This window comes from Falco cherrug, chromosome 17 (assembly GCF_023634085.1).
Source record: "Falco cherrug isolate bFalChe1 chromosome 17, bFalChe1.pri, whole genome shotgun sequence".
Taxonomy (NCBI): domain Eukaryota; kingdom Metazoa; phylum Chordata; class Aves; order Falconiformes; family Falconidae; genus Falco; species Falco cherrug.
Window position 1 is genome coordinate 5,894,730 of NC_073713.1, and position 22,360 is coordinate 5,917,089.

The following is a 22,360-nucleotide window of genomic DNA, read 5'->3' on the forward strand; positions in this document are numbered from 1 at the left end:
TACATGTCCTCTCATATGCCATCTGCATGCTCGCTCTGTGCAGTGTGCATGCTTTCTCTGCACGCCCTGTACACACCCTCTTGCACACTCTTCTTATGCACTGCATGCACACTCTCTCCTGCACGCTCCCAGCATGCCCGTGCGCTTTCTGCACGCTCGTCCCGGCGAGAAAGCCATTAAAGCGGCGCCCCAGGAAGATGGGGGGACGGAAGAGGGGAGCTCCGGGTGGGATCAATAGCAAATTAGTGACTTTACGTCGAGCTGAACGATGCCCAGTGGCGGGAGCGGGGCCGTGCTGGTGTCCCCACTTGCTCACCGCCACCGAAGCGCACATGTCCCCCCTGCTCAGGCGCTGATCTCCACGGCGTTGGCCTCCTCCTGCTCCCGGATGACGTGGACGCCGGCAGTCCGCAGCAGCCGTGGGGCGCCGCGGGAGCGTGCCGGTGAACCCGGCGGTGACCTGTGCGTCCGCGTCGAGGCGGGGGGAGCGAGCTGGCGAGCGATGGTAACGACGAGTCGAGCGCCCCACGGGCCCCGGCGAGCGCCCCGCTGCTGGCACTGGTGAACTGGTGTAGCTCGGTTCAACCGTGCCGCGGGGTTCGGGCGGTGAATCCTCCTCCGCCTCCGGTGAGTCCTGCCAAAAGCCAAGGGTAGCCGAGCATGCGCAGCATGCTGCACCGAGCCAGCGTGCTACCAGCACGCTCCTGGCCACTCACCTTGTCCTTGAGGATGTACAAGGCCACCGGGTTTTTGCGCTCATGCTCACTGCTCCGCGTGATGCCCTCGGCTGCGTGGAGGCAAGGCATGGCTTACCACGCCGGCAGTGCTGGCATGCCCAACCTGCCACCGCCACGCCAGGGCTGGCACTCACCCTCATGTTTCAGGCGCTCCTCATCCTGCTCTGCATATTCTGAGGCTGGTTGTGTCTCCGCTTGCCGCTTCTCCCTGGGGAAGGGACAGGGGATGGGGCAGCACCAGCACCGTGGTGGGGCAGCGGGGGGACTGCCTGCGGCTCGGCTGGGGAGGGGACCCAGTGTTGCCATGAGGGAGAGATGTGATGCAGTGGGATGGGGTGAGATGGGATGGGATTGGACAGGAAGGATGGACTAAGGCAGGTTGGGATGGGATGGGGTGGGATGGGATGGGATGGAATGGGATGGGATGGGATGGGATGGGATGGATGGGTCAAGACAGGGTGCAATGGGATGGGATGGGATGGGATGGGATGGGATGGTTTGGACCAAGACAGGGTGCAATGGGATGGGATGGGTCAATGTCCTGGTTTCAGATGGGTCAAGATGGGATGGGAGGGGACAGATGGGTCAAGGCAGGATGGCATGGGATGAGATGAGACTAAACGAGATGAGGCAAGATGGGACAAGATAAGATGGGATGGGATAGATCAAGACAGGGACAGGATGTGATGGGGTGTGATGGGACACAATGAGGTACGATGGGAAGAGATGAGATGGGACGGGACAGGATGGGGCAAGACAGGACAGGATAAGACAAACCCCCTTTGGCTCCCGCGTTACCCCAGCCGTACTTCTTGGAGGGTTTCCAGCAGGCACAAACAGTCACCAGGGTGACGAGGAGGAAGATGCCGCCCGTGGAGAGGATGATGTAGAGGGAGCTCCGGCCTTGGAGAGAGGAATGAGGGGGCACAATCCCCCCAGAATTTTAGCTAGGAGCATCTGCAAGGGCTGGCCAGCCCCTGGGGGTGTGGGAGTGGGAAACAGGTGGCTTACGGTAGACGGTGAGCTTCACGGGGACGCTGCGGCCATGGCTGATGGGGTTCTCCACTAGGCAGCTGTAGACATCGTCATCAGCCATGAGGACACGGGTGATGGTCAGGATCTTCTGGTCGGGGGAGAGGAGCAGGCGGGAGTCGTTGCTCAGCGGCCGCCCATCCTTCAGCCAGGTATAGGTAGGCTTGGTGCCATTCTCGTGTGAGCAGTTGAGGGTGAAGAACTCACTGAGCTCCAGCACCGTGGAGGAGGCCACCAGCACTTGTGGCTTGGAGATGGGGACTGTGGGCAAGCAGGGGAACCACAGTGACACTGTGTCTTGGGGGACAGATGGGCTCAGGGGATGGGAAGGGGGGCGTAGCTTGGCTGTATGAGGTGGCTGAACCCCCAGAACCACCTCCCAGTTGGAGAAAGGCCTCCCAAAAAGAGGTTGGGGAAGACAACCCATGGGGAACCCAGTCTCCACTGGGCATCCTTCTTGTACTTACTGTCCACAGTGAGGTTGATGGTCTTCTCGCCGGTGAAGGTGTCATCAGTGATGGACACCTCCACTTCGTAAGCGCCTTCATCAGCCAACTGCAAGGGACTGATGAGCAACGAGCCGTTCTCCAGCACCCGGATGCGGTCACGGTAATCGGGTCGTAGGTTGCCGATGATCTCGGTGCCGATGGACTGGACGACGGTGACAGGTTTGTCACGCTTCAGCTGCCACTTGACCACTGGCTTGTCAGCGCTGGCACTGGCGTAGCGCACCGACAGCAGCGCTGCTTTGCCCGCCGTGCCGCGGACCAGCGGTGTGGGGCTGGTGATGTTCACCCCTGCAAGCAGACCTTGGGATGGGGAGAGAAAGTGGGGTGCCAAGTCCAAGCAGGCTTCCTGATCCTCTGAGCCTGGAGAAAAATGGGGAACCCCCTTCCGGAGCTGTGCTGAGCACCCTCAAAATACATCACCAGTGCTGGGATGCCCAGCCATGGTGCAAGCGGGCTGTTTGCACAACTCTTTGCAAAGATGCACGTATGGCCCCGAAAAGTGCATGGGGGTGGGAGGCCTCCTGCCCCCAGGTCAATGCAACACTTTGCAAAAATGCAGGCACTGCCCTCAAAACTGCATAGGGGTGGGAGCGATTCTTTACCCAGGTTGATGCAATGCTTTGCAAAAATGAATGCATTTCTCCAGAAAATTGCATCAGGGGTGGGTGGGAGTGCTCCTGCACCCAGGTTGATGCAAACCTTTGGGAGATGCATGCATCACCCCAAAAAGTGCATTGTGCATAGGAGGTGGGTCAATGCAACCCTTTGCAAAGATGCATGCATGACCCCCAAAAGGTGCATGAAGGGTGGGAGCACTCCTGCATCCAGGTGGAAGCAACCAACTCTCTGCAAAAATGCATCACTCTCCCAAAATGCCATCACTCCCAAAAATGCGTGGGGGGTGGGAGACCTCCTGTTGCTAGGTTGATGCAATGCTGTGCAAAAATGCACGCATCACCCCAAAAAAACCTAAATGGGAGGCAGGAGTGCTCCTGCAAGCCAGGCTGGTGTGACTCTGCAAAGATGCATGCATCACCCCCAAAAATTGCATGGTGGGGTGGGACCCCTTCTGTGCCTGGGTCATTGCAAAGCTTTGCAAAGATGCATGCATTGCCCCCAAAATTGCAGAGGCAGGGGGAATTTTGCATCCCAGCCCCCGTTTTAGTTAAAGCCCCATCCTCTGCATCACGGGGTTCAGTGCATGTCCATTGCTCTTCATCACAGGTTTTCAGCCAAAAAAGGCAGTGAAAAAATGGAAAAAAAAAAATCTGGGGGGGGAGGACTCCCCAAAACAGCCTCTGTCCCCCAAATATCGTAGCCTCTTCTCCCCATTTGTCAGCTTGGGGGTCCCATCCTCAGACTCCCCTCCGGATGCCGTCATGCGACAGCGAACAAACCCCATATTGAAGCGGGGGGAGAGTGGGAAAACCAGCTGGGGAGGGCAAAGCGGGAGCAAGAAAGGCTTTAAACAAGCCCGAAAAGTCATGGGACCTATTGGTATGCAGCATCCGTCCGTCCGTCCTCCCTGGCAGCGCAGAGCTCAGCCCTGAAAACATGCCCCAGCCTGAAAAATTCAGGGAAGCCCCATAGGAAAAACCCCAGCATGGGATAGGGATGTGGCGTTTAATGCATCCTTGCAGTCCATGCACCCCCATATCGTTGTTTTTTAACCTTTTCTTGACTTTTTTAACCCAATGGCTCATTTTTGCTCCACTTCGGGTAATAAATTCAGGAGTTGATTAAGAAGTCAGAAAATATTCCCATTTCCTACAGCATTCCTGGTTTAGGGATGGAGACCTCCCAGCTTTTCTGGCTGTTTTTTTGCTACAAATAGAAAAAAAAATGCTCCAAAAATCCTCATTCCCTTCAGTATTTTGTGGAATAATTCCCTATTTCTTTGGAAAAAGCACAGCAGCGCTTTTGGGGTGCTGTGGCTGCAGCTCTGGTGCTTTTTTAGGGTATAAATCAAAACCAGTGGCGTGCAAAACCAGCTGGCTTGGCTTTGCATCCTCGGCTCATCCCGGGGAAATGGGGCCTCCCCGGGGCTGGCTTCAGGGCCAAACTTTGGGAAAATGGTGCAAAAATATTGCAGAGGATTTTTTTTGCATTGGCCAATCCGTGATGGGGCAGTTTGGGGCTCACCGAGACCCAAAATGTGGGTAATTAGGGGATAAATGATGGAGGCGACCAGGGCTGAAGCAGAATGGGACGAAGAGGATCAAACCTAGAAATGGGGTGAAAAAATGGCCTTTTGGGGAAAGCTGAAGGATGGGTAAGAAAATAATTTTGGGGATGCTGGGAAAGGAGGAAAAGGGGTTTTGGGGGAAGATGAAAAGCTGGGGAGATGCTGGGGGGGGGGGAGGCGGTGCCAGATCCACCCCCCAGCAGGACCTGCTTGGCTCCGGAAAAGTGTTTTCCCAGTTTTTATTCCCAATTTTCCCCCCTTTTTTCCCTCTCCCAAGTGGAGGGGATGCTCTGTGGTGCAGCAACCCCCCCCAACCCCCCCCTTCGTCGAGTACCACCACCCCCATCGCCCACCCACCCGCCATCCTCCATCTGGATAGATCGAAAAACCATGGAAAAATGGGAAAACCCATGGAAAAACGCGCAAAGGCCCTACCTGCGTGCAGCGCCAGGAGCCAGGTCACCGGCAGCAAGCAGGGGGGAGCGGGGGGACCCCGCGGGGCGGCCAGCGCTCCCCACATTTCGGGTAGGCTCGCCCCCCGAATCGCTCCGCTTCCCCACTCCGGGCACGTCCCTCGGAGCTCCCAGCTTGGCACCTCGCCCGGCTAATTTTTTTTTTTTTTTCCCCTTCTTTTTTTTGTTCTTTCCTTTCTCAATAGAGCCCTGTGTCCTGGTAGCTTTCGCCTGCCCGGCGGCCTCGAACTGGCATTTATTTGGGGAAAAAACACTCAGATTTGCAATTTTCCTCCCGTTACACACACCCCCCCCCCCTATTTCTGGTCTTGGGGAGATGCTCGAGGTCGGGGCTGTCTCCCCATTGAGCCCAGCTAAAGTTTGCCATCCCGTCTGCAGGCACTCCCATGGGATTTAGGGCTCTAAGCATCCCCTTAAGTTGTTTTTTTCTTTTTTTTTTTTCTTTTTTTTGAGGGCGGGGGGATTTTTCAAAGCTGGATACCTGCCCCAATATGTCCCCCCCCTTTTTTTTTTCTCTTCCTAGGCTTTAAAATGAAGCTGCGGTCACAACCAGGCTTCGTTCCAGCTCGGGTGCCAATTAGCACCGGTTCCCTGGGCATCGCTGAATAGGGCAGCAGGGATGCAGGGCAGGATGCCCAGAGCCGCTTCCCCCCCACCCCCCACCCCCCCCCTCTGAGACCTGCCAAGCTCATCACCCCAGTGAGCCATCGCCCACCCCCCAAGGGGCTCCCCAGCCCTGGAAAGGGGCTGATCCGAGTATCCTGCCCCACCGGGATGGAGATGCTCTGGGGGAGGCTTGGGGGGGACACGGTATGGGGGGGGGCGCGGTGGGGAGGTGTTTGGGAGGGCAGTGGGGGGGTTGCTGTAAGGTTTGGGGGGGGGCTGTACGGAGGAGCTTCGAGGGACTGTTTGGGGGGCATTAAGGGGGTGCTACGGGGGGTGGGGGAGATGCTTTGGGGTGATGATAGAGAGAGATGCTATGGGGGGCTTTTGGGGGGGACACTGTGGGCAGATGTTATGAGAAGGTATTTTAGGGGGTTCAGGGGTGCTGTGGTGGACGCTATAGGGATATTTTGGGGGGGTTCAGGGGTGCTGTGGTAGACGCTATAGGGATATTTTGGGGGGTTCAGGGATGCTGTGGTGGATATTTTAGGGGGGTTTAGGGATGCTGTGGTGGACACTATAGGGCTATTTTGGGGGGGTCAGAGACGCTGTGGTGGACTCTACAAGGCTATTTTGGGGGGCTTCAGGGATGCTCTGGGGGTTGTTTCAGGGATACTCTGCAGGGGGACACAGGGCTGTCACTGTCCCCCCCCTCCTTGACTCTCCGGCAGCGGGACGCGAACCCTGGTCTCTGGCACCCTGGCGGGCGGGGGTCGGACGGGCGGCTGCGCGGGGGCGGGGCCAAGGCAAGAAGGCGGGGCTAAGGCCGGGGCCAGCGCGATGGGCGGGGCTAGAGCAGGAGGCGGGCCCACGGGGGGGCGGGGCCAGGGAGGGGCCGGGCGGGCGGAAGTGGCGCGGGGATTCAAAGCGGCGGTTGAGGCGGAAGTGGCGGTTGGTGGGTGCCAGGCGGGGGAGGGATGGCGGGGCCTCAGGGGCTGGGGGTGCTCAGGGGGTGCACTAGGATGCCCAAGGGGTAAGGGGGGGGGTCTGAGGGGTGAGTGGAGCCTCAGGGGAGGCCTGGGGGGTGGGGGAGGCCTCGGGGGGAGCCTTAGGGGAGTGTAGGGGGGGCTGGGGGGTGAGGGAGGCCTCGGGGAGGGCCTGGGGGATGAAGGAGGCCTCGAGGGGGCCTGGGGGGTGAGGGAGGCCTTGGGGAGGGCTTTGGGAGCGTAGGGGGGGCCTGGGGGGTGAGGGGAGCCGAAGAGGGGGGTTACAGGGGGGATGAGGGGTTATGGTGCTGGTAGGGATGGGGAAATAAGGGTGCAGTGGGGTGGGGGATGCTGGGGGTACTTGTCCACGAAGGATTGGGGGCCCCCAGTCAGTGGGGGGGGGGGGGCTGCAGGGTTACCATGGGCTGCCCTGCGGTTGGGTAACCAGGGGGTGCAGTGGAGTGGGGGGGTGCCCTGTGGCTGAGGGGAGGTGGGCAGGGAGGGCAGGAAACGGGGCCTGGGGCAGGGTGGGGGGCTATGGGTGCAGGGCAGGGTGCCTGGGGGGGCATGCTTACCTCCTCTGCCCCTTCCCCAGGACTGACTCCACCACGGTGCTGGGATGTTGCCACCCCCGAAGGATCGGCCCCGGGGGGCTGGGGAGCAGCTGGGGGGGCGTCGGGCGAGAGCCCCACGGCAGAGCTGGCAGGTGCTGGCGGAGAGGAACCAGTGTGTGGCCCCCGTGGGGATCTGGGTGGAGAGTGCCCCCCAGCCGGAGCAGAGCCTGGCCTTCGTGAGTGCTGCCGCGGGGGTCCTGGGCACCGTCCGGGCTCATGGGTGTCTCCAGCCCCCCCAGTTATGCCAGTAAACCCCATGGGGGCAATCTGAGCCAAAAATGAGCTTTCTCTCCCTTTGAGGGTGCTAGGAACACTGCTTCTAAAAAGAATTCTTTTTAGTAGGGTCAGAAGTCCCCCTGATCCCCACATAGCCGGGTGTCCTAGTGACACAAGCCCACAGCACCTCTCCAAGTTGATCCCCCTCAGATAAACTGCATTTTTAGGGGGAGAAATGCATCGGTTGTAAACATCAGTTGGGTGGGAAAGCCAGCCAGTGCTCTAATCAGCTGCTGTTTGTTGCTTAATTAGTTGTAATGTGTGCTCTGGGCTTGTTAATTTTAGCTGGACCTATAGATTTTCAACATGTCACTAGAAGCTGCCTTCTGGCGTAGGTAGCACAGCTGAAATTTAGCGGGTTTGTGCCCCGCTGCGTAAGTTTTTCTCACTGTTCCTGGCTGCTCCTTGGTTTCTCAGTGCCAGGTTTGGAGCTCCACACCATAGCTTTGCATTTGAGGTGTCCGTGCCGTACCCAACCGACCCGTCCCCGCTGTATCAATGCTGTTCTTTGCTTTCCTGTTCATCCGTAAAGGATGTCAGTCAACCAAGATTTTTATTCCATGTTGCCGATTTAGGAAAAAAAAAAAAAAAAGCTGAATGTTTCAGGGTCTGGAGCCAATCTCTGCTGTACCCCATTAGAAACACTTAAGAAAATCTTTATGGATGCTTATCTCGGGGATTTCTGCTTAGAGGGTTATTATAAGAGGACTAAAAGTGCATTAAATATAGGATGATGAGTTCAGTCCCCTGTAATTAATGTCTAAACGTTACAGAAGCTCCTGCCCTTCTGAGATGATTTATTTCTATATTGTAATTTAAATCCTGAAAGGTTGAGACAATATATGGAAATGAATGATCGCCATATTCCGCATAACTTCCATCTCGGCACCGTGAAACTTCTAAGGGAGCTGAACTCTTGCTGACTGCTTCGGGGGCCTCCCCCAGTGGGGGGGCTTTCACGTGCCTTTGGGTGTGGGTGAAGGTGCGGAGGGTTACCGGAGTTTATTTGATATGCTTCTATATGCCAGCAGATCATACTAAGAAAAAATATATATATTAATGCCTCCTGTATCAGAATTACTAATGAGGTTGCCAGCAGGGAGTGGATGTCTGTCAATGGTGCTGTTTGGTGTCACCGTTAACGGGGCAGATCTCTCCCCGTCTCCCTGCTTGCTTTGGCTGCGCTGACCTTGCTTTGCTGCTGGTAACATTCCTGGCAGTCAGCGGGATGTAGGGACCATCCAACCTGGCGTTTACCAAGTTGTTTTTCAGACTCACCTTTTTCCTCCATCTCTTCAGACTCTGATTTTTCTTGCTTTAGGCTGTGCTGCAGTGACAGCCCAGAGAGCAATACCGCTTTTCTTTAAACTGTGGTAGTATCAGTAGAACAGCTCGGCATGGCTTTAAGTGGGAACCTTTTAAAAAAAAAAAAAAAAAAAAGCACACCCCACACACCCCACAAAAAACCCAACCGCCTGATTTTTTGCTTTTAATCTTTTACTTTAGATGGTAAAAATAATTTGGGAAGGGTTAGCCCTTCCCATGCTGTGCTCTGTAAACAGCTTCTTTGACATTCCTCCAGCCTTGCAGACTGTTAATGGGATCAGAGGCTGGTCTGTTCCTTTTGGATCCAGGCACTGAATATTTGAGCATCCTTTCATGGGAGCAGGAGCTGGGAGTTGCTGTATGAGGCTGCCTTCTTATTTCTTTCTGCGTGCGTTGCAGAGGCTTAAAGGAAGAGGTGTGCACGCTCCGTGTCTGGCTAGCGAGATTCCATCCGAGCTCGGAGTAATTCGGTAGACGTCGTCCAAATTCAATCCAAGCTTGTAGTAATTCAGTAGACGTCGTCCAAGCTGTTATTGCACAGATTTGGAAACAAAACATTGTTAGGTTTGCTCTGGGTGCTCTTTGCCTGGCTTGTAGACACAGGTGTGGGAAGGGAAGATGGAATACAAGCTGTTATAATGCTGCCATGTAGCAAAAATCATGGAAATCTGCTTTCACCTCTTGCAGGCTTCAGCATTTCAGGTAGAGGAGGAGCTGAAGGAGCAGCAACGGGAGAAGGCAGCCAGCCTGAGACGTTTCCAGGGGGAGGTGAAGCAGCGGGTGAACCAGCAGGTCAGGATGAGAAGAAAGCAGCAGCTGCAGAAGTCCTACGAAGCGGTAAGTAGATCTCTGTCCCTGCCTTGCCAGGAGACTTGGAGGAGAAACTCCTCTGAAACCAACATAAATTGGAAAATAAAAAAAAATCACTAGACCTCAAGTCAAGGTGTTAATAAGAAAAAAATGAGGAATCTCACGGTCACGGCAGACTCCATGGCCGCAAATGGTGTCCCCTCAGCTGAGGTCAGTGTGACACCTTGGCTCTGATGCCGAAGGTGCTTTAAGCCCTTTGCCTCCCTGCAGAAAGGTCACTGGCTCTCTTGGGCAGCAGCAGAACAGAGTCCTGGTGCCCTGTGCTGAATTGGAGTTAAAAAATAGCCAGGCCAGAGCTGTGAATGGTGTGGAAGTCTCCCGCTTCTGTTTGAAGCGAAGCAGCTTATTTCTCCTGTCACTTTTCCAGGGCAGTCAGATAGTTCACAAGCAACACCTGCACGCTGCCTCCACGTTCCTGTTTCCCCCGTGGGCTTGTTTTAGATTATCCTGTGAATATATATAAACCTCTCTGCTTTTAAACAACTGCCAGGGAGACTTGCCAGAAGGTGACTGTGGAGCAAGAAGGGAACGCACTGAAATGTCAACTGTTTTGGCCACCTTGGGGTGTTTGGGCTGTTGCCAGGGCTTGGGAGACATGAGTGGGGATGTCCTCCTGTAACTGCTAGCACTGCCCAAACTGAAAGCCCGTGGATGCCTTTGGCTCCTGAGAGCCTGATGGCTTTGTGCCCTTCTCAGCACAGAGAGCAAAAAAGTTTGTCCCAAGAAATGCCACCAAACTGCACCGGCGACTCCTGTGTGGCACTGGTGGTGCCATGCTAGATGATGGGTAGAGATTTGCACGTGGTTTTTAACTGTGAGGTCTGTGTCCCGGCAGGCGGAGAGGGAGAGGTGTGTTGCCATGCAGTACTCCGACTCCGCGCTGCGCTCCATCCCCAGGAAGAACACGTGCCTGTTCCGGCGGCACCCCACGCCTGCCATCGGCGGTCCTGGTGCTCCCACCATGCCAACGCAGGGGCAAGGGGTGCAAAGCGAGCCCTTCCAGCAGCAAGCTGCCAAGGTGAGTGGGTCCCCTCGTGCATTTTTCATCCTTTGTCATTCTGGATGCTCGTGATTTGAAGTGGAGGACAAGCAATATTTTTTCTTTTACAATGCATCACTAAATATTTTTATTTTTTTTAATACTGAGTGAACATTGCTGACAATTTCACTCTGGTTTACTGAATATTGTTGTACTCCTCCACAGCACTCATCAGAGCATCAAAACGGGTAGTAGATGTTGTCTTGGGGGATGCTGCAGTTGAACTTGCCTCGTTGTCTGTAGGCAGAGCGAATTTTCCCTCCGTGTGCAGGGACTCGTTGCTGTGCAGGCACGTTGTGTCGAAGAGGTGGCACTAGGTGGTGCCACCTCATTGCGGCTTGTCTCCTGCAGACCGGGAGTATGGCACTGCAAAATCTTGGAAAAACCTGCCTGTAAGGACTGTTTTAAGCTTTGCTTTTTTTCATAGTGATGCTTATGCTGCGTTTGGCATTTTATAAAGCACGTGCAGCTGCCTAGGAGCTGGAGTTATTCCAGCTGAATTCCCTTGGGGTGGAGAATCACTTCTGGCTGGACACCAGGCAGGAGGATTGGAAATCTGGGACTTCTGGTATCTCAACAAAGTGTTGTGGGAACTGATGAGCTGTACCCAAGCCCTCTACCTCGACTGAATCAGGAATTCAGTGCGTTGGGGCAGCTTTGAAAGGCACTTTGGGTTGTAGGTTACCTTATACCTCTTTGTGAAGGTAATTGTGTGTTGAGTTGCGTTCCCTTGATAAAGCAGCTTGGTTGAAGCAGGGTACATTAGGAGATCTCTTCTGTGCAGCTAAACTTCTTGGTGTTGCCCTCACGGAGAGCAGCTAGTGACTGCTGCTTTTGTTTTGTCTTTGCCGGCAGCTTAGCAAAACCGTGAAGCAAGTCCGACACAGGCTGGCATCCTGCAAAACCATGCCCCAAGGAGCGGGTCCTCCCGAACTCCCCGGTGGTGTCTGGAGGCGAGAGGTGAGTGGTGGGGTGTCTGGGGTAGGGTGAAAGGAATGATCTTGCAGACTGTTGAAGATCTGGTTCTAATCAGCAAATCCAAAGCATAGTTCTGTGAGTTTCTCCAGCAGGAGTGAAACAAACTGGGCTTTTGTGACCCACCTGATCACCCACAGATTTTGGTGGCCCAGGGGTTCTGCCCCTCTGTTCTTGCTGCCTTTCAGAGAAGGCAGCAGGATAAAGTGGGTGAAAATGTCTCTTGTTTGCAAAGACTAAGGAGAGAGAAACTAGGAAACAAGAATTCAAACAAGAATTTTTTTGAAGGCTGAGATTGTGATCTGGGTATCTAGGAGGAATGTGATGATCAGCCCTCCCCTTAGGTGCCTTTTTCTTCAACAAACCTCAACAACTCTTTCCCTTACATCAGTCCCTTGTTTTGTGTGGGTGGCAAAGATCTGGAGGGTTTTCCTCACCCAGGGCTGGCTTCTGGTAGAGAATTGTTGGCATGCATCTGCTTTCCTCGAAGCAGCGCATAGGAGCCGTGTAAGGAGGTCAGGCCCAAGTGCCTCACCTTTTGTTCTGTTGAATTTCATCCTGTTTTTGTCACTCCAGTTCTCAAGAGCAGCTTTGTGTCGCAGCTATTATCTTGCTTTCTACGCCAAGACCTTTCTTAAACTGATGTACTTGTCCACCCTGGAGAACACCAGCAGCAACCCAGCCTGGTATTTTGTCTTATTGCCTCCTCCGGAGCCAGTTTCCTGCCCGTCTTGCAATTCTTCATTCCCATCCCTTTCTCGGGTTCATCAAAGGTTGAAGTAGTTCTTGGCTGGCTGTTATCTAGAAAATACTTTTATATAAGGGCTGGTCTGGCTCTTCCTCTGCTTACTGTTGGATTTCTGTTCAAGGAAGTCAGCTTTGCGAACAAGAGTTGCAGAAACACTGTAATTATGGGCTTGAAAACCTCATTAACTATTTCCGACACCAAACGTAACCTTCTGTTTAAGTCCTCAATGCGTTCGGACTGCTCAGCAAGATGGAGTGAGTCATTACTTCACTATTAGCAGCACTAAAGCCTCACATGAATAATACAGCTGCTGCCTGTGCAAGCCAGAGGGTTACAGGAGACAGCAAGCCTGATGCGTGGGAGTCCCGTGGCGAGTCATCCACAGCAGCGAGGAAGAAGGCTGGGAGGGATCCGGGGCCACCCTCCCAGCTGAACCTTACTGCAGCTACAGTTCATCTACACTCTCTTCAAATCTCTGGCGAGGAGGATTTAACAGCTTCCCTTGGCAATTTATTCCGGGAGGAATATATTGATTTATTGCCTTAGTCTGTTTTATTACTCCAAGATAGTAGAAGGGGGGGGAAAAAAAAAGCAGCTCTAATATTAATCAGAAATTTTCTCTCTGTACGAAGGTTTGCCACGTTCACAGCTAGGCAGGATGGCAACTTCTTCCCTTCTCTTCAGGTATAGAAGGATGCTGTGTACTTAACCGCCTGGCAATTGCTGCCCTAGCGCCCTGCCCTGCCCTTTGCTTTCATCCTCCCTGAATTTCCTTGTGCTGCCTATTTCAGCTGATTCCTTTGGTTTGAACCCAAACTCAAGCACTTCTGCAACTTCAAATGGCTTGGTGGGGTGGCTAAATGTGATCAAGATGCTGCTTTCTTCCATTGTCCAGGCTGATAATGAAATTAGCGGAGTACTTCTTACTCTGGTTTTGTGCAATGAACTCCTGAGACTGAATCTAGGTAATGTTTTTAATCAGTGTTGTACCTCCTGTATAGTAGTTTTATCTAACAGATATTTCTTTATACAAGTGTCGGATGAGGCCATGGCACAAGCTAAGCTAAAATCGGGATGTCGTCTGCTGCGCTTTGCCTGAGGCCTCTGTCTTCTATTGCAGGAGAAAATCAAACCAGCTAGCCACGACTTGCACTTGACAAATTTATGCTGATTGCTGCTTATCTTGTTTTCTAGCTGCTTACAGGCAGTTTGCAAGGTGGTTTCCTCTTGTTTTTCCAGAAGTCAGGCAGTAAAACTCTGGAGGCTAAAATCTCTTTAGTATTTCCTTTTCCTGCCTGCTTAAAAACTTCAGCTGACTTTTTCTTCCCAGTAATAATCCAAGATTTTTCTTGCTGCTGTTACTAGCTCAGAGCAAGCCTTTGGCTGAACACCAATGCCCAGCAGCATAAAACGCTTGTTCTTGGTGTCCTCTGATAGCTGTCCTTCTTGAGTAGCAAGTCCTTTAGTCTCTCTTACTAAAGCCTGACTTGTTATCTTGATCTCTCTTGTTTTACTTAGAGCTTTGGCCTTTCTGGCATTTGTCTTGTTTTTTTGTCCCCCCCCCCCCCCCCCCCCCGTGCTTGTGTTGTCTCTGTGATTCTTTCAGTAATCTGACCCATGCTCTGCTTCCTTCTGCTCGCATGGATCGTGGGTCTGAGAAGAGCTTGGGGCTTAGCCAGGGCTGTCTCGTACTGTGCTGCTTGTCTTTCCACTCTAGCCAGGTAGTTTGCATTTGTTCTCTTTAAAGGAACTGTTGCTTCTCCTTCAGTCCTGTTTTGTGGTTTGTTTTTGTTTTGGTTTTTTTTTTTTTTCCATCTTCTTCCCTCTAAAGAGTTGCATTCACTGCCATCAAAACAGTCCATGTTCCCAAAATTATTGCTCTTCCTCTCTCCTAGAGATTTTTTTTCAGGTCAAAAACATCCAAAGAGTCTCTTCCCTGCTTTGCTAAGGAGAGACCTAGATGGTAATCACGTGGAAATGATCTGTCCGGTGTTTCAGATGATCCTGTTCAAGTCTTCAGTTGCTTTGCCTTTAGGGTTTGGTAGACTGCTGTAGGTCCCCAGCATGACGGCACCCAAATTCTTTTCCCTAGCTGATCATTCCCCAAAGGTGGTGGGTTTTTTCCACAGTTTTGCTTCCTTCTACCTTCAGGGCTTCAGAGCATCCTTACAAAGCAGTAACTGTTCCTCTCTATTCCCTTGTCCTCACCAAAGCAGCTTTTCTGCGTTGTGTTTGTCGTAACAGGGTTGATAGAGTCATTCCTGTGCTTATCCGATAACTTCATGTTCAGGCTGACTCTGGGCTATCCTCGATCCTTCCTGTATTGCAGCAGAGCCATCTCAAGGGATCCCTGGTGTGACCTGCTCTCCTGTTGATCCATCCTCTCCCTTTGTCAACAGTCCTGCTTTTCCTTTCCTAGCGTGCTGAAGGGACGGCAAGGCAGGAAAAAAAAAAAAAAAAAATCCTGGCTCCAAGCTTGCTTCTGGCATTTTAATTTTTTAGTTTGTAGGAAACAATCTGCTGCCTCTCAAAATATTGTTAATTGCCACTGGGGAGCCTGCCCACTTACCATCTGAAGGAGTACGCTACGTACTCGAGTGTCACTCCAGAGATCCCACCATCCCCCAACGCCTTGCAGTTGCGAAACAGCGCCTGGAGAGGTCTTTTCCTTGTCTTCCCTCCACCCCACGCACGTCTGTCCCTCTGTTTCTGCAGTTGGTGAGAACGTAATCACGAGCTGCCCTGCTAAATGGAGATTTTCTGGCTCTCGTGCCCTGTGGTGATGCTTGAACACATCGTGCTGCTGCTTGCCAGATCTCAACTCACTCTCCAGAACAAGGAACAAGCGCCCTCGGGTTAAAGCCGCTTCTTACCCGTGTGCAAGGGTGTTGAATTTGCCCTGGGCACCAAAGCAGCCCCATTTGAATTCCCTATTTACACCTTTTTTTTTTTTTTTTTTTTACACTATTTAAATCTCCTTCTTTCTCCTCCAGAAATCGGAGCCTTGCAAGACAGCCACGGTGCCCGCAGGAGATGAGGGTGAGGAACTGCTTCTGGCGGGACATCACGATCTTCCAGCTGAACTGCAAGACCAGGGGACAGCCCCCCACCAGGCTGAGCAAGACGATGACTTCTACATCAAAATCCAATTTGAAAATGTACGACTCCAGTGGGGCTGGGCCAGTTGGTCTTAAGAGGTTTGAATCGTTGGGGTTTGTATTTATTTCAGCAGAGACAGTGAGGCTGCTGTTGTAGTAGAGCAGTTGCTCCCTCAGGCCTGGTTAACTCTTAAGCCTACTGCCGTCAAAACAGACTCGAGAGCAGCGGCAAAGCTAAGCGAGACTGGCAGCTTCTGTTTCACTGCTTTCATCTTACAGCTGTGGTTTCAAAAGGGTTTTTTTTACTTGTGCCTGCCTCGTGATGCCAGTTGGCCAGGGCTCAGCAGAAATCTGAAACTGAGCGTGTGCAATCGCATCGTATGGTCAACTGAACTCCAGGCTGCGGCCAGCAGGACCTGCAGCTGCCTCTGGTCCAGCTGCCCTGCTTGGAGACAGCAGCAGGGTGGAAGAGCTGTGGATGGGGCATTATATCAGCTGGAAACCACTTACAAAAGAGCCAGGCGAGAGGTGGGGGGAAAGCTTTGCGTCGGCGGAAGGAGCTGGCTGTGACAATTCCTGCGCCTCGGGCTGGTGAAACACTTCCCTGAGAGGCAGTGTGAATCCCTCTGCTTGCGCGGCCTGAGCTAATGTATTTATCAATTCCCCTTTTGTCTTCAGGCAGACTTTGGTTAATAGTCTGAGGTGTGGAAATGTTTCACCCTGATTACCTGGAGTAGTTAGCAAATACTTGATGGCTATAGCAGCCGGTGCCCAGTCTTCGCCGAGGAGCAGAAATACTGGCTTGACAAATATTGAGTGGAGGGAAGAAGGCGGAGATTGATGCTGAGGTTGATGCTGAGGTTTTGGGAGATGGCTGTTGAATTCCCCAGCTGCTGTTGTTGTTTTTATTATTGTTGGTTTCCTGGCACTTCATGGAGTTTGTAATGGAAGTCTGGGGAGGGCAGATGTGAATCGTGTTTAAACTAAACCAGAAGTCTCCTGTAAGGGCACCTTCTTAGAATTGTTTTGACAAAGCTTTGGTGCTCAGGCTCCTGCATGGAGATGTTGCATTGTGTCTCTCCTGTCTGTAACCACTCTACACCCTGAAAAAAGCGCAGCTCACAGGTGGATGTAGGGGTCATACATAGAGGACTCTCCTCCAGCGAGGAGTGTTTTGCTGAGGGAAGATGAAACACTTGACTGTGAAGATGCTGATGCTGCTCTCTTACATTATCTTCTAGTTCTGTGATGGATCGGTGAAGGACTCGAGCTCGCCTGAGCCTCCCCAGAGGCTGCACACCCAGTACCAAGCTCCCCTCGTACTCTGGACTGGTGTAGACCAAGAGGAAACAAAGAAGCAGGTTTGTCCGCTGGGGCCAAGTCCTCTTTGTTTCATCTCCATTTCAGGACTGAAGGGTATTGAGCTTGGGGGATGCTGCTAGCTCGGATAAGAAGCCTCCAGGGCAGCCTTGCTGTACGAAGCATCTGCTAGGTTTGCAAGTTCGTCAGCGGTGGTGGTGTGTCTCAGGTCGTGGGCAGACCTACCGGGTTCTTTTTTTAAGGTCCATTGTGACTGTAAGTGCAACTGTTAGGCGCTCCTCCTGCAAAATGTGGGATCCGAATAACGCTGAAGGGTTGAGGGAGAAACAGGCTTCATTCATTCTGCCTGGCAAAACAAAGGTGTCGCTTTCTGTAGTTGCATGGGGAGCGAGAAGCTGCCAAAAATGCTTGGGGGAAAAAAATAAAAAGAACAAAACCCACTTTATCTGGTGTGGGTATAAGACTGGGAATATAAAGATTTCTACCATATCAGCACCTAACAGGCATCAGGATGGCAGCATTCAAGCACAGCCTGCAGGCCTGGTGCTGAGCATCTGATTTAACAGTGAGACCTTCCCAGCCTGCGTCCAGGAGAGTTTTGGTTCCTGCTAATCTAGGTGATGGAAAGGTGATGTTTGTCTTGGATGCCTAAAGGAAGTGATTTATTTTGCTGCTTTGTTCTGATGTGAAGAGGAACACTTCCCTCTTGTCACCTTTCTTGCAGCAAGCATAAAACTCAAAAAGGCTTTGAACAAACTGCCTTTTTTTTTTGCCTTTTTTTTTTTTTTTGTTGTTCCTTACATGCATTTTCCAACAAGCTGATCCAAAATTGGGTTGTGGTTTCTAGATGGCATGACAGCAGCTGGGGCTCATCAGGCTGCTCCTTCCCCCAGAGGTTCCCTCTGCCCCTTTTTATCTCCTTGGCTCTGATCCACCCTGAGATAACTGGTTTTGCAGCACTGTCTTCCACGTGGGGTTTTTTCCATCCAGCTTTCTCCACTTTCAGCCTGGCGGTCTCTTATGCTCCTTTATCTCCAGCTATATGGGGATCTCACTGCTGGGTGAGCTGGACAAACTCAGCCCAAAACCTCCTGATGTTGATGAGGAAAAAACCCCAAACCCCTCAGGCTTTCTGGCATCGCGGAACTCAAGCTAGCTGTGTACCAACTGCAGGTGGGAGGACTTCTGGTGTGGGCTTTAGCCAGGAGGTTTCCCTCTCCTTGCTGCATCCATGGGGTTAAGCCAAAGCCCAGATATCAAACCTCTTCACGTGGTCAGTACCCTGCAGGGCTCTTGGGTTTGTCTCAGCAGTGAGTTTGCTGCCTCTGTGGTTGTCCTGCATGTCGTGGGTCCAGCTCGGTGCTGTACATTTACTTTTTTTGGAGATACAGGCTTCCAGTGAACTGCGGAGGGACCGCCAGCCCCCAGGTGGATCAGAATTCTTGGACTGTAGCTTGTAGTGCTCTGAAGTGGGTTGAAGTGGGAACCAGCTCCTTTACCCCCAGGAAGGGGAGAGTTTAGGGATTTGTCGGGTGGCAGAGCTTCCATCCACAGGAAGGTTCAGTCAAGGGATGCCAGTACAATGCTTTTCGGTGCTCTTGGTCCTCCTCTCCTAGCTAACTGCTGTCTCTCCAGCTTCTCTGTTCAGTGGCCATGTGCACTAGGAGATGTTTGAGGATCACTTGGGGAAGAAGCAAGGTTTCTATTCTGATGGATATGCACTCCAGAAATCGAGCCGAGTGCTGATCCCAGACGACCTTCTCAAAGGTGCCTCTTCTTCCCTGCAGCGTCAGAACGAGTACCTGAGGTACAGGCGCCTCTTCATGAATATCGAGCGAGAGCAAGTGAAGGAACAGCAGAGGCAGAAAGAGAGGCAGAAGAGAATCGCCAGGTGAGTACATGCCAACCTTTTGGTATCACCTCCTTCATCGCAGGCAGGACCCTTCTGAAGGCTGGAAAGGTCTGGTGTGAACCAGGCAATGGTATTTCGGAAAGCGCTTCTGCAGCCCAAATGCAGATGCTTTGAGAAGACTGTCCAGCTTGGTATGAAAAAAACCCCACCCAACCCCCATTTTAATGGGTTTAATGGATTAAAAAGGCCGCCTGACAACTGTTTAAAAATCAGGGAGTGTGTTGAAAGAAGTTCTGCGATATGAATGCCAGTTGTAAAGCCGGACTTACCTCTTGGTTTTATTTTCATGCCCAATCTGTTGACCTTGGAGTGGGGTTCATTCAACCAGCCTCCTGATCAAGACCCTTGGGCTGTGTTGAGTCCTTCAGAGGTCCTTGGCCCTTCTCTGTCTGCTTTCTGAGGCCCTGTGCAGCTTTGGATAGGAGTTGGGAGCTGAAACATCGGACTGGGAGAGTCACAGCTCGCAAACCGTGACTCCTGGGAGGCGATCCCCAGACCCTGTGCCGCAGTCCCTGTATAGAAACCGCGGGATGAGGTCATGTCATTGTTGTTAAACAGACTTATCTCGGGGGGTTTTAATATCGGACCTTCACCCTCACGGCTATAAACATATAGTGTAATAAATAAGATTTCCAGGACTTGGTTTAGTGGTTTAGTCATCTTTTTCCTTGGAAGGGGTTTGTTAAGGAGGCGCTCTGCAGATTCACACCCAAAGAGGAAAGATGCTCTAATTTTCTCTTTTTTTTTTTTTTTTTTTTTTTTTCCTCTGGCTGCTCTGAAATAAAATAATGTAGCCTTGACCATCTTGGTCTCTAATGCTGGCTCTGCAGCAGGCAGCCCTTGTTGGGAGCAGGACAGGCACGAGGGCAGGATTTTCACAATCGCTTTTCAGAGACAAATGACCAGTCTGAAGAAATGCTCCTCCAGCCGCATTCCTGGTGTTTAAATTGGCACTTGGGAGCTTCAGAGACCTTTTCTTGCCCTGCTAGAGCTGGTGAGACATCAGGGACTTCCTAGTTAGCATGATATCTTTTTATTTCCCCTCCCCCCCCAGTTGTAGAGGAGCTGCAAGCTGCTCGGAGTATATGCAGAAAAGAGCTGGTTTTGTAATTACTTAGTGTAAAGCCTTAAGTTGGCCTTGGCCTTAGTTTCTATAGCAGAAGATTTATGGTGCTGTAGTTAAGGCTCTATTACCACTTCATTTAAAAAACATTTTGGAGTTTATAACTTGACTAGAGAAGCTTGGCTTCAGCACTTTCCTTCTGGATGTAAAGATTTGACCCCCCAAATGGAGTAACATCCAAAATGTCTCGTTCGGTTATGCTTTCTTCCCCTGGCTTCTACCCAGCCTTGATTTATTTTATTTTTTTTTAAATGCCTTTTGGCAGTGATCAGCCTGTAACATGTTATTGCATTTGGTACTCATCAGAGGGAATAAAATGGCAGATGCTTCAGTTTAAAGTCTCCGTGCTTTGTAATTGCTGCTTGTCAAGGGAATGTGCTTTGCGTTTGGTGCAACTTACACAACCCAGATTCCACTGAAAGGGCTGGAGTGCCGTGTAGGTGCAAGGGAGACTGAGGGAACAGAGGAAGATTTGGTTAAAAAATGCCTCTTAAAGCCTATTTTGGACTAGATGTGGGATCCCTGGAGCTTCTCTGCTGTACTCTGCACTCTTCTACAGCCCTGGGCTTCTCCCTTATCCTGGAAGCTGCAAGAACAGCTTATGGTAGGGTGCAAGCTGCCCCGTGATCAGAAGAAATCAGAAACGGCGAAGCTGAACTTCTGGTCCTTTCTGGTAGATATTAAAGAGCCCAGACACAGCTCTTGGTTTTGGAAGGGCAGAAGAGCAGCTCTTTTGGGGAACTGCAGGTGGCACTTAACAGGAGCACGTGTGAATGTGCTGTGGGAAGGGAGCTGGAAGGAGAAGTCCATGGTGGTGAGAAAACATGCAGGCAGGAGGAGGTTAAGGGCAGGAGAGCGTTCATAGGCTGGTATTTCCGTATGGGGGAAAGACAGGAGGCTCAGAAAGCACTTTTGACCATTTTACGTTTAAAGCTGTCCAAAAGTCAATGCTGTAATTAATGCAGAGTTACTTTTGCCTGCCGTGGGTAGTTTGGGCAAAAGCAGCAGCAGCGGCATAGAGATGCCCTTGCTCCAGTCCTACAACCAGGGGCTGGCGGGGGATGGAGGCTGGGATGGGGAAGCTCCTTCTCTAAGCGTCTGTGTGCCTACAGGATTAAGAGCAAGAAGGAACGCCAGCGCCGGGCGGAAGAGGAGAGGATGCAGGAGATGGCTGAGCAGCTCGAACCCTCCCCCCGAGAGGGAGCCTGTGAGACCCTGTCCCAGCTTAAACTGGAGGAGAGGAGGCTGAAGAAGCTTAAGGAAAACCAGCAGCGGAAAAAAGAGTACATGAGGTATGGCCAGATCCCCGCGCAGAGCCGGGTGTTACTGGCAAAGGTGAATGTTTTATCCCTTGCAGGTACATCGAAGCTCTAAGAGCCCAGATGAGGGAGAAGATAAAACTATATAACATTGACTTGCCGCCGCTGTGCTCCTGCGGGTCTGATTTCTGGGACTCCCACCCGGATACCTGCGCCAACAACTGTGTCTTCTACAAAAACCACAAAGGTAGGAGCTCCTGCTTCGGGAGGGGGAGCGCCTAGACCTGGATCCCTGATTATACAGGGAGAAATCAAACCTGGCTAGATGTTTCCAAGGTCCTGGGCTGCTGTGTAGAGATGCTCTTAGGAACGTACTCCGGAGAGGGCAAGTCAGGGGCTTTGCTGCTCGTTTCGAAGCTGAACTGTTGCTCTCCCCATCAGTGGCATCCCCAGCAGAGCACCAGCCTCCAGAGTGCATTAAATAGCGCTGCTGTAGTAGGTGTGTGTGTTGGTAGGGGGGCACAGAAAACCTGATTGCCTTAAAACACCAAATCCTCTGCTGGGAGGATGCACGAAGGTGGAAATTGCCTTCGTGGGGTGACAGACTGCTGTGATCTTGAGGACAGCTTGGAAAAATGCCTGGCTGAGTAACCGGGAGTCATCTTCTATGGGAGAGGAAAAAAAAAAGAAATTGGGGCTTTATAAAAAAAATAAATCCTTGTCTTTCCTGCTTCGGCTTGCATACCGCTTGTACTCGGGAGCACACGAACAAGCATGCGGAAAACTAGAGCCGTGTTGATTTATCTTAGAAACCAGTTCTTCTCTCTCTGCTTTACGGTGAGAGGCTGAAGCCAAGCCCTGTTTCAGGCTGTAAGCGAAACTCTCTTCTCCTAACGCTGCTCCTGTGTCCCGTCCCTCAGCCTACAGCCGCGCTCTGCAGTCCGTCATTGCCTCCTGCGACCCGGCGGCCGGCCGGCCCTCGGCCAGGCTGTCGCTCCGAGACTTGGCCACCCTCTACGCTCGCTCGGGGAAGCACCTGTGACGAGGGCAGCTGCGTGTGTCGTGTCCCCATCATGTCCCCCGCTCCCTGTGTTTCGGTGACCATTGTAAGTGGAGAGCAGGGCTGTGCCCTGTGCCGCCTGCTCCTGCCTGTCCCTCTGCTCCGGCTGCACCTCTCCCGGCTGGTGCCGGAGCAGATTGCTGGTTTATAGGCAGGCACTTGGCATTTTGGCGTTCAGCTGCAGAATAAACTGTTTTCAAGGGTTGTTTGTCTCA

At 52.2% G+C, this 22,360-nt stretch overlaps 2 protein-coding genes across 4 annotated transcripts; one reads left to right on the forward strand and one right to left on the reverse strand.

Annotated features, from left to right (window-relative positions):
* Positions 1–219: 219 nt before the first annotated feature.
* Positions 220–5,194, reverse strand: HEPACAM (hepatic and glial cell adhesion molecule). Its single transcript, XM_055695945.1, is given in 8 exon segments — positions 220–483; positions 485–634; positions 717–787; positions 872–945; positions 1,547–1,640; positions 1,749–2,030; positions 2,237–2,578; positions 4,899–5,194. Coding segments are annotated over 8 exon segments (1,236 nt in total). The 5' UTR covers positions 4,984–5,194; the 3' UTR covers positions 220–345.
* A 1,245-nt stretch (positions 5,195–6,439) lies between these two features.
* Positions 6,440–22,360, forward strand: CCDC15 (coiled-coil domain containing 15). Of its 3 annotated transcripts, none has more exons than XM_055728636.1 (11): positions 6,440–6,494; positions 7,121–7,315; positions 9,429–9,578; positions 10,447–10,629; positions 11,506–11,610; positions 15,367–15,531; positions 16,713–16,832; positions 18,579–18,682; positions 20,939–21,118; positions 21,184–21,332; positions 21,953–22,360. In XM_055728636.1, the coding sequence occupies exons 2-11, from the start codon at positions 7,145–7,147 to the stop codon at positions 22,294–22,296; spliced, it is 1,671 nt and encodes a 556-aa protein (XP_055584611.1). In that variant the 5' UTR covers positions 6,440–6,494; positions 7,121–7,144; the 3' UTR covers positions 22,297–22,360. The 3 variants fall into 3 exon arrangements, with proteins under 3 accessions (XP_055584611.1, XP_055584613.1, XP_055584612.1); XM_055728638.1 differs by having other exon boundaries at positions 22,006–22,249; XM_055728637.1 differs by lacking the exon at positions 6,440–6,494 and adding an exon at positions 6,550–6,572.

Bases quoted from the DNA above. Each gene is read 5' to 3' on its own strand.
- CCDC15 (XM_055728636.1), top strand. From the start codon at position 7,145: ATGTTGCCACCCCCGAAGGATCGGCCCCGGGGGGCTGGGGAGCAGCTG. The intron at 15,532-16,712 runs GTACGACTCCAG...ATTATCTTCTAG, and splicing joins TCAAAATCCAATTTGAAAAT to TTCTGTGATGGATCGGTGAA. The intron at 21,333-21,952 runs GTAGGAGCTCCT...GCCCTGTTTCAG, and splicing joins CTTCTACAAAAACCACAAAG to GCTGTAAGCGAAACTCTCTT.